At 38.0% G+C, this 15688-nt stretch overlaps 1 protein-coding gene across 1 annotated transcript in view; it reads right to left on the reverse strand.

Moving 5' to 3' along the window:
• Positions 1–1203: 1203 nt before the first annotated feature.
• Positions 1204–15688, reverse strand: part of gdpd5b (glycerophosphodiester phosphodiesterase domain containing 5b) — a gene marked incomplete at its 3' end in the record, with an annotated part of 40841 nt that continues 26356 nt past the window's right edge. The window contains exons 4-17 of the mRNA XM_079246352.1: positions 14567–14660; positions 14367–14426; positions 13765–13863; positions 13008–13101; positions 11985–12130; positions 10179–10261; positions 7922–8072; positions 6833–7054; positions 6078–6235; positions 5827–5974; positions 4985–5067; positions 4175–4189; positions 1946–2058; positions 1204–1289 (exon numbers count right to left, since the gene is read on the reverse strand). Of these exons, the coding sequence (XP_079102478.1) occupies positions 1204–1289; positions 1946–2058; positions 4175–4189; positions 4985–5067; positions 5827–5974; positions 6078–6235; positions 6833–7054; positions 7922–8072; positions 10179–10261; positions 11985–12130; positions 13008–13101; positions 13765–13863; positions 14367–14426; positions 14567–14660 (1552 nt within the window). The remainder of the gene's footprint in view (positions 1290–1945; positions 2059–4174; positions 4190–4984; positions 5068–5826; positions 5975–6077; positions 6236–6832; positions 7055–7921; positions 8073–10178; positions 10262–11984; positions 12131–13007; positions 13102–13764; positions 13864–14366; positions 14427–14566; positions 14661–15688) is intronic.

Below are 15688 nucleotides of genomic sequence, written 5' to 3' on the forward strand. Positions count from 1 at the left end.
TTACTGAGACATTAAGTCAATCTAATGACTCAAAGAAAAATGCTCATCTCTGACTGAAAAAGGGGTGAAAATCAAAACAAGCTCAAACTTCTCTCAACAGAAAAAATAATCCACAAAATGCATGAATGAAATTTTGTTTTGAAGATTTAATGCTCACTTCTGAGGCACAGTAATACCCAGAGATAAAAACGCAAAAGGCAATCAGTTTAGTGACTTCTGCTAGCTGTTGTGACAAATGTAGCATCCCTTCAATTAGCTTCATTTATTTTCCACATTTAGCCCCCCCCCCCCCTTACACACACACGTCATTTACACAAGCAAGTAGATGCATTTTGTGTGCTAATACTTAAATACCACAGAGTTTACTGCACTCAAAGGTAAGACTATTGCTAATGTAACGTTATTCTTATTGGCTCGAGCATCTCACATTATAGTTCACCTCTCATAAAGACAACACATTCGACACAGCATTACATGCAAGGTAGAAAATAGATACCCAGCAAGAATACACACAGTACACTTAACGTTTCTTTAAAAAAAAAAAGAATCAAAACACATTCATCATTAACCAAAAGCAAAACAAACAAAACCTTACTAATATCAATCCTCCAAACTGCTCACCAGTTCTTCTGGTTTCACTGTGAGCACAGCTCACACAAAGTTCAGAAAATCCCAAAAGCTGCATGCACAGATCAGAAGTATAAAAAACTCTTACACACCACAATGTGAATTTATAACCTGAAGGAAAAGGCGGGACCTCTGTAAACTCTTTTCTCTTTACATATAAATATTAATGTAATGCTGTGATAAAACCTGCTGAAAAGCCCTAAAAGGAAATTCATTTGCTAAAAGAAGAACATTAGTTTCAGTACATAAAATGATAAACTGCTTTGGAAATTTAGCTTAAAGAATCTTAATAGATTTTAATAAAAACATGCAATGCTGACTCAAAGGATGCCTCTTACATATTTGGATGCAACAAGAGGAATAAACAGATTCAAACATTTCCATCAGTAAGAAGTTCTTGTGGTCCATGTGGAAATAATGAAACATATACAGAATGTACAAGAAGGAACTGTTTTTTTTCCAGTAGAAATGGGGGTCTGTCAGTTTGTCAGTAGGCTGGACGGGGAGAAGAGGCCTCATGCTGATGAAGAATGGTTGTGTTGTTTTTGAGCTCACGACTCACTCAGGCTGTTTCATTTACTGGCTGATGCCCTGATTGGTATAGTAATCATAGCTGTTGTCCCCGTACAGCTCCTCAGCACCGCTGACTCCATTTTCCACCTCTAGAGGGCGACAAACACAGACCAAGGTCAGCAAACAGGAATCCTTTTGCTTTCCAGCCATGTCACTTTCTTCAAATAATCTCACCTTTGCTGAGTACATGGACTTACCTTTGGTCCCAAGCACAACAGGCTGTCTAAACAGACTGTGGCATCTATAAGCTCTCCTACACAATGTCATCTCCACTGGGAGGATTGTGGGAGAGGATGAGTGTGTGAAGAGATGATGAATGGATGAAGATGGAAAGGGTAGAGTCGACAGAGAGGTGGAAGGGCAACAAGGGATGCAGTGGAATAAAATAAGAAGTCACTGCTTGCGAGGAAGACGGAGATGGTGGGATGGTCAGGAAGGGCAGAATGTCACACAAAGGATGGAGGAGGGAGGCGGTTACTGGGGTTGACCTTCGACATGGAAGAGAGGGAGAGGAGGAACGAAAACATTCATGTTTACACTCAGAGGCATGCTGGGATGAAGTGACATGCTTATGTGGTGCCTGAGATTTAAAATGGTTTGATCCAAAATCAGATCCAGAATCAGTTCAGAAATGAAAACAGGGGCACACTTGAAATCTAAAAGGTGGCAACACACACACACACACACACACACACACACACACACACACACACACACGTCTCTTCATCTCACCGCCATGCCTTACCTGAGAAAATAAGTTTCTCCTTCATCACGTTGATGTCTCGACTGGATGTCCTGACCGCAGCACTCAGCATGATCTGTTCAGGATTGTAGCTGCGCATGCCGCTCATCCGATACCTGCGAGGTCACAAGTTGAGTCAGAAACCTCAGCGGGACATTGGGTTATTCCTAAATGATCTGAGTCATGTGTTTTATAGAGGGCCATTTAAATTATATTCATGTTATTACAACATTTGAGAAACACATCTGTGCATACTACACAAAAACTTCAGCAGGAGTTCATTCAACAGAGTGAAGAACTTATGAGTAGTTTGTTTTTCCTGCAGCACAAAGCAGTAAAATTACGTTTTTGTTTGGAGAAGAAGATGGTTTCCTGATGGGAGCTAAAGCTAAAAGTTGCAAAGGAAAGGGCCAGATAACAGTCATATTTATCTATTTTAAAACTTCAATCTCAAATTTCATATTGTGTAGTTTCAGAATTCGGCACATCAACTGGGTCTGGGCAAAGTCTTAATCAGTGTTGTCATGTGGTCTTAAAAGGAAGACCCTGTTGCAAGTCAGACATGGTACTAAACACAGAATACCCACTGACAAGGTAAACAGCTGAATATAATGCAGAAGTGATACCGTGGAAAAACCACAATGTAGTTCTCAGTTGAACAGCTACAACATTTTTGAGGTATGTTGTTTATTTTTTAAAAATTTGCACTTTTTATGATCTGATTAGATTTTAACAGAGCTCACTTACCAGAACTCCTCCCTGACTCTAATCAGAGCTGTCTGCAGTCTGTTGCAGCTACGACACTGACTGCTAATAAGCACTTCCCACAATCCCACAAAAAACATAAAAAAAAAAACCTTTTAATCCAGAAATTAATTAAGGGTCGGAACATTAATGGAACGGCCCTGTAATGGACTGGCGACCTGTCCAGAATGGACCCTGCCTCTCGTTCAATGATTGTTGGGATGGGCTCCAGCTTCCCCGCAACCCTTAATTGGAACAAGCGGTTCAGAAAATGGATGGATGGATATAAATGTAACTTGGAGGTTTTATTTATGATTTTAATCCATTTTAAATTCACCAATAGGACTTTTGTATTTTAGAAAATTCTGTGTAGACTGATCAAAAAACATTATTTTGGCAAACTTAATCTTTCATTCAGACTGAAAATATTCATTTATGTATACACTGTTTATTTAGAGCTGGCTATAAATAGACATGCACTTATATTAAAAACACACTGATTGTATTAGATCTTAAGCTCATCACTAAAACAGGAACATCATTCACAAACCCAGGATATGACAGAACCACTTTTCCTGAGTTGTTAACTTGTGTCTTACTGTCATATAGAAGGTAGAAGAGTGAGTTTTGTTGTTTGTTGACAATAATCTATTAATGGCAGAAAAATAAGCTGCAAATAAAAGTATCTTTTTGTAGATCATGCGCTATGATGTTCCAGAAGGGAAGTGGTCATAATGCTCAGTCTGTATTGAGTTGGTTGATAATTACAGACTTATCGTGTAATTAAATATTTATCAAGTTTCCTCCATTATGCTATACTTTAGTTGATACTTCTCCAAATCAATCAGCAGGACCAAACAACATGCCTCGTACTGTGAAACGTAACTAAAATACTTTTGAGCTGTATGCAGATTCAATCTTTTACAGTAAAGACTTAGAATTTCATTTCCCGTTTGAGAAAAGTGTCTTAGAAAAAAAAAAGCCTCGAATTCAATTTAATTAACTCAAGAGCATGAGCCACAGTAAATTGTGACTAATGTGTGGAGGCAGTTGGATGAAGAAATTAAATGGATTTAGTTAATCAGCATCAATAAAAAGGGATCTGGAGGCAGATAACCCCGGTGAATGTAGATTAATTGTGCAGTTTGGTCATTTAGTTGCTGCTGATTGATGGACTTAAAAACTCACTGGTCAATTTTGTGCTCTGAATTTTGTGTGGTGGCTGTTCATTTCAAGAGCTCGCCTCGAGAGAAAAAAAAAGGCAGCGCAGTACACTGATTCAGGTGAAACAGAAAAGGATGGAAGTAAATCTAGAGAGCAGGTGTAAATTAAGAATGGTAAATGGTTTGTATAATGAGAGGAGCAAAACATAGAAGAGAGTATAAAAAGGTAGAAAAGGCTAAAAATGCATTAAAAAAATGAAGGGAAAAATCAACTGGAGGGGGAAAAGAGAGAAGACTTTGGGGTCAGAAGAGGCGACCCAGTTACCTGATCATGTGATAGCTGAGAGAAGATGCCAGAATGCAGCAGAGGAGGAGAAGAGCATGCACATCAGGCAGAAGAGAGAGGACGAGGAGGGGTAAAAAAGACAGAAGAGGACAAAAGAAGGTGGGAGAAAAGAGAGGTCAGTTTAGAAGCCAGCAGAAGCTGCTGAAGAGCTCAGCCAAGGAGAGAACACTTGTACTGGACAGTAACAAGCAGAAAAAAACAACAACAAAAAAAAAAAAAACACATAAAAAACTCCTGCACTCTCAGAGATGACAGAAGGATGGGTCATCTGTGTCCAGGGTCATCACCGATACAAACAAAACCACTCCTCAGGAGAATAAGAGAAACACTAAAAGAGTTCGAAGGACTGAACCAAGAGAAGGCATGTGTTAAAGTGCATCTTGTCTGTACTGGATTGTGACAAAAAAGGACAAAAGACAGAAGAAAAACACTCTAGAACATTAAAACAAAACAAGCAAACAAAATAAATAAATAAATTAAAAAAATTCAAACGATAAGATAAGATAAGATAAGATAAGATAAGATAAGATAAGATAAGATAAAAATATTTATACTGAGCTTATTAGTTAAAAAAAACATTAAAAATTAATTTTAAAGAAGTGTATGTGTGTATGAGCGGCACGTTGGCTGATATGTGTTCTGTAGAAGAAATAAAAAGTCTGTTTTGATGTGAAAAACAAACAAATAAACAAACCAAAAACAAACACTGAAGCAAAGTTACAGAGCAACATTAACTATTGTATATAAGCTCATTAGTCTGGATTTAAATGAACAAGTGTCCACACTTACTTCTGGAAAATGAATATTCCAATGACCACAGAAAAGGAGAGGAAGTCTGCAGTCAACCACATCAGGAGATACTGAACTGGCCCCTGAAACAACACAATCATGGTAGATCTGAACTTAGCAGGATTTACAGCTGGATGGTGCCATCTGTTAAGTACTCTCATGTGAAAAAAAAAAACCCTGTTTTAAAATGTTACATCAATTGTTTTTTGTGAATAAATCCACTATGTTTCTCTGAGCTCTTCATTCAAACACTGAAGGAGAGATTTTAACATTGTTTTCTTATACTAATTAAACACTCTCTGCCTCTGGTAACATGGAATGGCAGATTTCCCATCATAACACAGTTTAGACTGACAGACAGTACTCCAGATGTCCTAACAGTCTAAACTCTCTGAACTATGTAGCAGGAGGCTGGGGATCATGTCCACAAGTTGTCTGGCAGAGGTCCCATATGGCAGGACAGACGGGGAGAGTGATCCGACACAAGTAAGAGGAAGCCATATTTGAGAGGCTCAGTGTGGGTGCTACCCGTGTTTTAGTGTTCCAGGAAAAGACTGATCCTTCACAATGTGAGTCACACCCCACATGATGCTCTCCAGTGATGGTGATCATTATCTCTCCGCTTCAAATGAGTACGGACAAAAGAATCATGCTGAGTGTGGGAAGTAAAAAAATGAAAGCTTTACGTATAAGCCAGAGTGCGAGGCTCAAGTAAGTTAAAATTTTTCACCTCAGAATGGAGGTGTATAGATCACTTATCCCTGCTAACTTCTGAATATGAAAGCTATTTATATGTGTTTTAAAACAGGCACAATTACAAACAATAAACTTCAAATTCTTACCATTAGCCAGATGGGATAACGCATCTTCATGAGAATATTTGGGGCCTCTGAAGAGACTGAAGACGCCCCGCTGCACCACAGCACCGAGTACAGCCATGGTTCATTGACAGTGTAGAGTGTCACATTGATTTGGTTTTCTGAGTAGTCTCTATATATATATATATAAAAAAGAAAAAGTAAAGCACATTCACACCTTTGAGTAATCAAAGAGCTGATGACATCCAGTATTGGGTCTTCATGCATGACTCTACCTGATTTCCCTCATGTTAGCCTGGTTGTATCTGAGCAGCAGCCTGCTGATGTTTGACTGCTGCAGAACCTGAGGACTACGTTTTTCCACAGAGGCTTGGATCAGATCAGGTGCTTCCTGCCTCACCTGAGCTCTGTCCTGATCGGGAGTCCACACCACCTAGACACAGTGTGATAAATAAACCACATGAAACTGCATCAACAATAATAAGGTGAGAGGGAGGAGGGAAACATCGGACAATCAAAGCTGCTTTTTTTGTAATTGTGTTGCACTTTGAACTCGGTGTGTGTATTGGCAAGAATCTGGTGATAAAATATGAAACGCAATGCAAGGGCAACAATATGATATATTGCGATACTTTGAACAAAACAATACATTGCAATTTTTTTTCTAGAATTAAATGGTAAGTAAATTTCACAAAAAGCACTCAAAGCTATTATATACTTGACATCAACTTACTGAGTAAGAACAAAGTATGTTTTACTTCAGAATAAATAAAAACGCTTGCTCTTTATGTAAAATATGAATAGATAGAAATTAAAATCTGCCACATCAGTAAAGAACTGTTGTTCTTAATAAATAAATATATTAATAAATAAATAAATAGCTTTTGTATATCGGGTATAATTTTGTCACACACCCTTATTTCCAACCTTTTAACTTTGTATGAAACTGTTCAGAAGATACAGCTCGCCATTTTACTGAACACAGCGAAGGACTAAATACAATGCCGACATGCCATTCTTATGTCATTACCAGGCTTTGAGAAATCCCAGATTGCTTCACCGCTTGCAGTGTGTCATTGATCCAGCTGTGGTAGCGGGGGTGCTGCAGAGGAAGTTCATGCAACCTGAGTACCACAGTGATGTTGTGATAGGAGGCCAACTTCAAAAGCTGCTCCAGGCTGCACACACTCTGATTGGCAATCTTATACTTCTCCCTCTGGGACATAGTGTTCACTGTCCAGAAGGGGTCATCCTGTAACCGGTGTATAGAAAAAGACGTCATTGTATTGTAATATCACTTATTGTACCATGTACATCATATCTACTGTTTGCAATTGAACAAATTTGCTGCTAAAATATGGAATAAAATATTTAATGGCTTTAAAAGTACAGAGCTTGTGAACAACGCCTACATGAAATAAAAATAGTAGCATGATTTTCTTAATTTCCTTTACATCTTTCCTTGTTTCTGCCTTTCAACACACCCTGGGAGAAGAACATTAGATGCTTTTATTAGTCTACCACAGTGTTCTGTCTTTCACTTGCTGAAAAAAAAACATAGTGATAAGAAAGAAGCAAAAGGGGAAAAGGCTTATTTTGAAAAATCTAATATCTATTTCCCGTGTGTGCAGAGTGTAAATATACTCAAGAGGAGAGGAGGAAGTAATGAATAACAAACAGACACACAGTTTTTTGTCTTTACTGTGTGGAGTTTCATCTTCAGTTAAAGCGTAAGATGAAAATATTTTTCTTTAAGAAACAAACTATAGTGTCAGTGTACACATTTTTAACTTAAGAGATTAAAAGTCAAAATTGTGAAACATTTGGGAGTCAGACTCCCAAATGACTCTGGGAGTCAGAGGTCAGACAGCAATGACAGACAGACAATGTTTTTAAAGGGTTAAATCCCAAATCCAGCCATGGTTCTTAATTTCAGTCATTCCAAAAGTGGTTCTAGTGACTCTGCTGAGAACGATCTATGAGCAAAGACAAAATGTTCACAAAGAAGAGCGCCAATGACTTACCTCATACTAAGACATCACATGATGTCGTCAGTTAAAGTTGTAACCATTTTAAAACATTTCTCACATCCAGTCTGTATTAAGGAACCTGGAACTACCTTAAGGAACCAGCGTCCTGCGTTGAGCTGCTGGAGATCTGTCCAATTAAAATATGAGGCCCCTTCCATTTGTCTGTCAGGAAAAACACTGTCCACGTTCGTGGTCCTCCGCAGGGTAAGATCGTGCATCAGGAAAGGCACACCATCGACACTAATGATCAGAGGGAGAAAAAAAAAAGAGCTCATCTGAAAATACTTTAAAATCTCTGATCACATCACATACAGAGGACTTGGTTCCCTCTCTTCGATATCAAATTTCTTTATTTAAAATAAAAAAAATAAAATTCATTTTATTTGAAATTGTTTATACTCAAAAAGGAAAAGAAAGTAAGCTGAGGTAATTTGATATGCAGCTCAGATTAAGCAGAAGGAACAGAAGTTGATATCATGTCAACCACAAAACGCTGCTGCTTGATTAGTTTATATTACCTGACTTCCTTTTATGAGTTCATAGTGACATGCTAAACAGTACTTTCAGTACGGATCAGTACTTGTTATCCAAATACTGTTTTGTGATAAATATTTTATCACAAAACACCTCCAACTAAGTTCTCAAGCATGGTGGTGATGGATGGATGATTTGGACCTGTTTTTCAAGTTTAAAGCATCACCTTAGGCTCCCTGAGGAGTTTATGATGACTCAGGGCTGCAAGAACTGCTGTTTGCAAAAGTAATCTTGTGTGTGATGCCACCTCTGACAGTTAAACCCAAATTTAGCTTAAGCTAGGTCATGAAACTTAAAAAAAACAATCCCAAACAAAGAAAAGAAATCTAATAAAAAAAAAAAGATTAAAAAAAAGCTGCAATGAATCAGCATCTTGGAATGACCCAATCATGGTCGCGATATCAGCCTGACCGAAATGCTGCAGTAGGAGCTTCAGAGGACTGTCCATCAATGCCTCAAAACATCAATAAAATGATAAAGCTGCCAAGAAAAGTTAGACTGACAACAATACACAGAATATGATATGATATGATATGATATGTATCAGGAGTCAATAAAGCCCAGTTTAAGCTCATTAAAAGACCTGGCATGTCAACCAAAGCTTCAGCTCCGCATGTTTCTACATTTTTCTCCTTATACCTAGAACCAAATTCTGTCTTTAAATCCTGAAGTTGAACATTTTATGAAGAATATGCACTGCAGTTTTCCACTGCTGTTGCTCCTCATTACAAATTTCAGATAGATGGGTTGCAGCCCCTCCGATGGAAACGGATTCTAAAGACGCCTGCAGCTACAGTCCATCTTTAAATTGATCTGCGGCCTTCCAGTTCACTGTTATCAGTGTTTAAGCTGTCAAACATTCAGTTGGTATATTTCTTTTATTTGTCATGTTTGCTGTTTAACTGTTTACTTTAAGACGTGGTAAAGATCAAATTATAATTATGATTTTATTAATGTCCTAATAAATAAAATCTTAAAATTGGTGCGTGCACTTTCTTTGTCACATTACTGTATGTGTGTGTGTTTCTGGTTTCCTGCAGGGGTGGAGACTGACTGTTGCTCTTGTTGTCATCATGTCTAATTACTCAGCGCAGTCAGAAGCACACCTGTCAGCGACCTGCTCCAGTCACACACCTATTCATCTCTCTCAGGACTGCACAGTGAGCACACACAGAAACGGAAGCATGAGCAATGGTTGCAAATAAGAAATAGTCGACAGTCAAATAATCTAATGAAGATGTAAGAGTGTGCTGGGTACAATTTCTAATAAATTATAAATACATTTAAATATGAATACAAAAATATGCACCAGTAAGCAACCTCCTCCACCTCCACACAATCACTCATCCTGTATCTCTGCACATGCATGAGTAGACATGTACAGCCACTATTCATCATGGTCACTTAAGAATCCACCCACCTCTGCTCCTCCTCTTCCTCCAAGTGTGCCTCTCTGATCTAAGCCTATCATGTGCAATTATGTTGGTGATGCCTTGCAACCAACCATCTACACAACTGCTACTCAACTGATCTGCAGAGGCATTACTGAAGTGTGTTTAGTAATACATTTCTATGTTGTGTAAGCAAGCATATAGAAATGTTTATTTTTTTATGTATTAAATTATCCTGATGCATTTCCCTGCAGGTATTTACAATGCAAAGGAGTAAGAAAAGTGTTTTGAGTGCAACTGATGTCTGTGTAGTTTACAAAAAGCACAGTTTTGATCATTTCTAACACAAAGCAGAGGGAGCCACTGAAAAGCAATTTATCTGTATGGCCTTATCGTCTTGTTGGACTGACTGTGTGTGTACCTGATAGCAACGTCAGCCTCCAGTCCAGTGACGTTCATCTGCAAAGCTCGCTGGAAAGACATCATTGTATTTTCGGGAGCTAGCTAGAAATAAACACAGATAAAAAAGATAAAAAATTAACAAGATTTAAAAAAAAAAAAAAAAAAAGTTTGGAAACACTTTCCCATTGGACTGAATGGAAGTGTGTCCAAACTTTTAATATATATATTATATATATATTATATATATCTATATATATATATATATATATATCTATATATATATATATATCTATATATATATATATATATATATATATATATATATCTATATATATATATATATATATATATATATATATGTATAGTCAGAGAGAGAGAGAGAGTCTCTTTCAGAATGTCACATTAACATGTAAAATATAAAATGTATTGATATAAAGAAATAAAATTCTGTCCTCTAAAGCTGAGGAAGGTAAACTCTAGTGATTGCTCTTTAGCTTGCGTCAGTGTTATGATCAATACTAAAACATCACTTACTATGATAGTAACTTCCTTTGAGACCCTATGAATAAAGATACTGACTGGAAATCAGAGGGTAGGAATGCTGCTATAATCAATACAGTGATTCTGGGAAGCTGAGTCCTGTGATGTGATCTTTTTTTTTCCACAGTGTCTTTGTTTCCCACAGCCTAACAGAGCCACTCCTAATTTTAGATTCCAGTGAGAGGATCGATCCTTTTGCAGATACCACAGAAAGCAAGGTTTGTTTTCAAGCGTGTGAGTAACTGTTTTGAATAACTGCCTTTTTTTGCTGCCAAGTGTTGTGTAACTCTCAATGGGATGCTGTGCTGAGTGCATAAATCCTGCTGTAGCAATCAAATTAATCAATTGTCTTCATAAAACACATTAAAAAACACACACATACATATATATACATATATACATCTATTTATACAAATATATACACATACATACATATATATATATACTACATACAAATTGCAGTTCACCCCTCATCCACTAGTGGCTGTCTCTGAAACAGCAAATTCCTATGAAAGGCCAACTTCACAGCAAAATAAACATGTTTACAGCCTAGTTCAAAAACCATTTGTGGTTTAATAGGTTAGGTTTACCTTCATTTCTTTTAAAACTCATCTCTTTAAAAGTAATTTAATTTATTCTCAACTGTTTGACAGGTATCTGATGTCTGGCTTCAAGAAGGCAGAGTGGAGCACAACTGCAGTGTTTAGCCAGCTAACAGACAGCTAACTGGCTCAGCTTTAACCTTTGTTAGCTGGTTAGCTCCTGTTACCTCTGTGTTAGCCCAGTTAGATCTCAGCTACAGGCAGGTCAGACTTTGACAGAATCAACCACCCCCAAGCTCACAGCCCTCTCTCATTTCTACCTCCTTGCCCATTTTTGTATTTTCTGGGACAGACAACACACATTAAGCTGCCAAGATGGCAATGATGGGAACTGCCCAGTGAACTTCGTTTCAGCTTTTTAGAAACCCATAGATGATGTCATGGAGGATCTTTCCATCTTTTATATACAGTCTGTGATTAGATCAGCCAACACACGTGCACTTGTTTCTCTCTCCACCTCTCTAGCTCAACCTTAAAGGGGACATGCTGTTCTTTCAACACAGTGCTGTAAACAGCACCATGTCAGTGCAATGAGATAACTCTTTTCAAACAAAAAGTCAAGTTAAAAACAAAAAACACCATGCGCTGATTCCACTAATCAGTTAGTCATCCACATCCACAATGAGTCAATGAAGAGTCTCCCTTCCATTTACTATGTAGCAAGAGCTAAAAGGTTGATTTACCATGGGGGCTCCATTGTGACCAATAACATCAGGGCGAGGTTTGAGGGCGCTGGGGTCCATGATGCATGGAGAGTTGATATACAGGGGTACTATGTAGAGTCCTAACAACACAATGAGATAAAGCAGCACTACCACCACCTGGAAAACTGGCACAAAGAACATAACAACAACAGAGTTACAGATGTTATGCAAGGACTAATGCATATTTGCCTTAATGCTAACAGATCAGCATATTAATAACACTGTTACATCGTTCCGCTTTTTGTAAAAGAAGCAGCTTGTAGGGTCAGTTCAACATGGCAATCTTTGGTCTAATCAAATTCAATTAAACACCCTCATATTATATAACCTTTTATTAAAAGCTTATTAATTGAAATAATATGTATTAATTTGTAAAGATAACATCTAAAGATTTAAGTAAACCTTTTCTTAGCAGCGGATACTGTAGATCCACAGTTGCAAAATAAACTGGCATTAGAGGCCAAGGGAGTAACACCCTGAATCCACCTCTATAAAGTGAACAATGATGGCTGTGAGTGTGGGCATCCACACACACTCAACACCCATCCCCACACATGAGAATGTATTTGTTTCAAGGTCAGCTCCGGGGTGAGGTTGAGTAGCCAACTCTTGTTACATAGCCTACATCCACCCTCACACACACACAAACCCACGAGCACACACCCTCACATCTTTGATTTTCTGATGCTGCTCTGCATTACAGAAAAGGCAAAGCACACATAATGTATTGAGACCTTTTCAAGCTAACTATCCAAAATCAGACCCAGGAATATAAATCAGTTTTCTGTTTCAGACTCAGTACAAACTGTGAGGAGTCCAGGTTACACCACGTCACATGACACATGAGGAATGTGTGTTATCTCTGACACACTGGGTGGAGGTCCTGGTCTCTGTCTACTTAGTGTTAATCATTCACTGCTTTGCTTCCAAGTCTGTTCACTGTTGCAGATGATTACATCAAGTACGAGAAACTTGTATCCTGATTTTCCAAAGAACACCTACTTAGTTTTTCTGCTCGAGCAACCTGCCCTGCAACAATCCAAGACAGTGCTGTCACTGCAGCGAGGGCCCCTATGTGTAGGAATGGACCTGTAGCCTGGACACAAAACAGGAAATAAGAGCAGAGAAACAGAGACAAGCGATAAAACACATGAGAGGGATTTCAAGATAGAGAAAAAGAAAAGAGAAACAAAGGTAAAGCTGACAGGAAGCCGTGGAATTACAGTCATTATCTTGGACTAAGTCACTGGCAACCCTATTCAGAGATAAAAGCTGTAATTTGTAGAGACATTTGATTTTAATGACCTCAATTTCAGCTGAATTGAGCACCCACTTCAATCACACACCCCTGTTAGTGCAATGATCTTACATGGATGTACTAATTAAAAGGTCCCCACTACTGACTGAATATTAATTAACCTGTTAAACATTACTAGAGGACAGATTCAGTGTCATTTCAGAAAAGTACAGTTTTCATTTTATATCGAAACTGCAATGATGAATGTGAAAAGAGAATCAAGAACAATTTGTTGCTTAATCTGGTACAATAAGTTTACCGAGATGAGCGTTTAATGCAAGCAAAAAGAATAAATATAAATATCCAGATGCATATTAAGGCTTGGCTTGTGTACCAGCACAGACTTATGATCAAAGTCTTGTTTCTTATGGAATGATGACAAGCAGCTTCCAGCATGTGCAGCACAAACTCAGCATCAGCAATAATGCCAATTCATCATCATGGGGATTTTTTTTTCCTGACCTGCAGGGAGATGGGGATAACATCCCACTCTTGCCACCATGTTTGATTGACAGATATCACCCCAACGATGGTTGTGAGCAAAGCAGCAGTCACCCCTATCTGTGGAGAAAATTAGACTGAAAAGCCAGAACTGAGGAAAAAAAAAAAAGGAGAGGATGTTACACATACAAACACACACACACACACACACACACACACACACACACACACACACACACACACACACACACACACACACACACACACACACACACACACACACACACACATCCCAAAATAACCTCAAATAACTCCCATGTCTTTCACACCCAGCATGGTTTAGTAACTGTGCTTATCTTGCTGATAGCATGCAAGAGCAGGTCATTTACTTGGCTTTCACAACTCTCCTGGGACAACTCAGTCTGAACTGTAAGTTCAGGACAGGTTCAGCAGATCAGCAATAAATGAGCACAATCACAAACAACAAGATAATACACACACACACACCACAAAATAAAACACACAAAACAAACACAGAAAAAACATCTTCTGCAGCTTTTATCAACCATAGACACACACACACATACACGCAAATACACTCAATCTCATATTGAGCACATTACCTTATGGAGCCAGTGCAAATTTAACTGTTGCCCAAGTGCAACATGGCAAAGTGCTAAAACCTGAAAATAGCACAAAACAAGACACACACCCACTTAGTGTACAATTAAGAGAAAATAAGACAAGTATGCTGCCCCACATATCCCAAAATACATGAACAAACACTGTTGGCCACCTCCATAGTGAATATTGTGCGACTAACCATTAAAAATGCTATATATGTGAAACCAGCAGCTGTGGTAGCCAAGATGGGAACAGTGCCATCATTCCACTCCCCAGAGCGGTTGTACAGGAACCTGCAGAAACAACACAGGTTACAGTTGTTGTCATTACTACTCATCCATGTTTTGTCATTTCTAAATAGTAGGAAGTTTTAAAAGAAAACAGATTCTGTGTAAATGTGTGTGTTTTTGTTTAGAGATATATTTTACTCTCCTTTAGAACAAAGTATAGCTCTAAACACACCACGATGAAAACAAGTGAAAATGTTTAAAGTAAAAATAAAAAAAACAAAACGACAAATACAGTTTGTGCAGCTGTGATTCAACTTGGTGAAGGTCCCTCTATATTTTAATCATACAGTTTCTGTGATTTTCAAAAGAATGGGACCTTTTGCTTAGGTGGACAACCACTGTACAACTTTTCTGCCATCTTACATAAAACTCAGTAAATCAGCAACATTTCCGAAGCAGGTGAGCTTTGGTTTTGTGTGTAGTGATCCCCTCATTACCTCGTGATTCAATTAGCCTTTCTGAATTTTATAACCTTCACTTTATGTGACATATTTTCTTAACCTATCTCAACTTTTGTGACACACTGCAAGTACAAGACCAAAAAAATCAATTTAGTTTTTTTCCCAAAATTTACAAAAACCAAAACATTGATATGTTCTCCATTTCCTTTGTCAAATTAACAGTATATTGTTAATGTCTTACAAAGTGTTTTTAAAAAGAAACAAAGAAAGCAAAAAAAAAAAAAAAAAAAGAAATCATGGGAAGGCTGAAGGGAATAGTTCCTTTGACACAGTAACATGGAGTATATCAGTCCGGAGAATAACCAAGATGCAACACATCTAATGGGAAAAGAAATCTGACAAAACCTGTGAAGGACTGGTACACTGCTGCATACTGCTGGTGTTTCAGAGGGCTTCAGCCTATACCATGATCCAATCAAGAACACTGGAACTTCTTTCACCCAATAAAATAACACAGACGCTACAAAGTGACTGTGGATAATATTACTGTGCAACAGGGAGAACAGGAACAAAAGAAATTATATTATATTTATTATTAATGGGAGGATGGCGATATATTGGCAACTGGTG

The sequence above is a fragment of the Telmatherina bonti genome (assembly GCF_933228915.1).
Source record: "Telmatherina bonti genome assembly, chromosome: 9".
NCBI lineage: Eukaryota > Metazoa > Chordata > Actinopteri > Atheriniformes > Telmatherinidae > Telmatherina > Telmatherina bonti.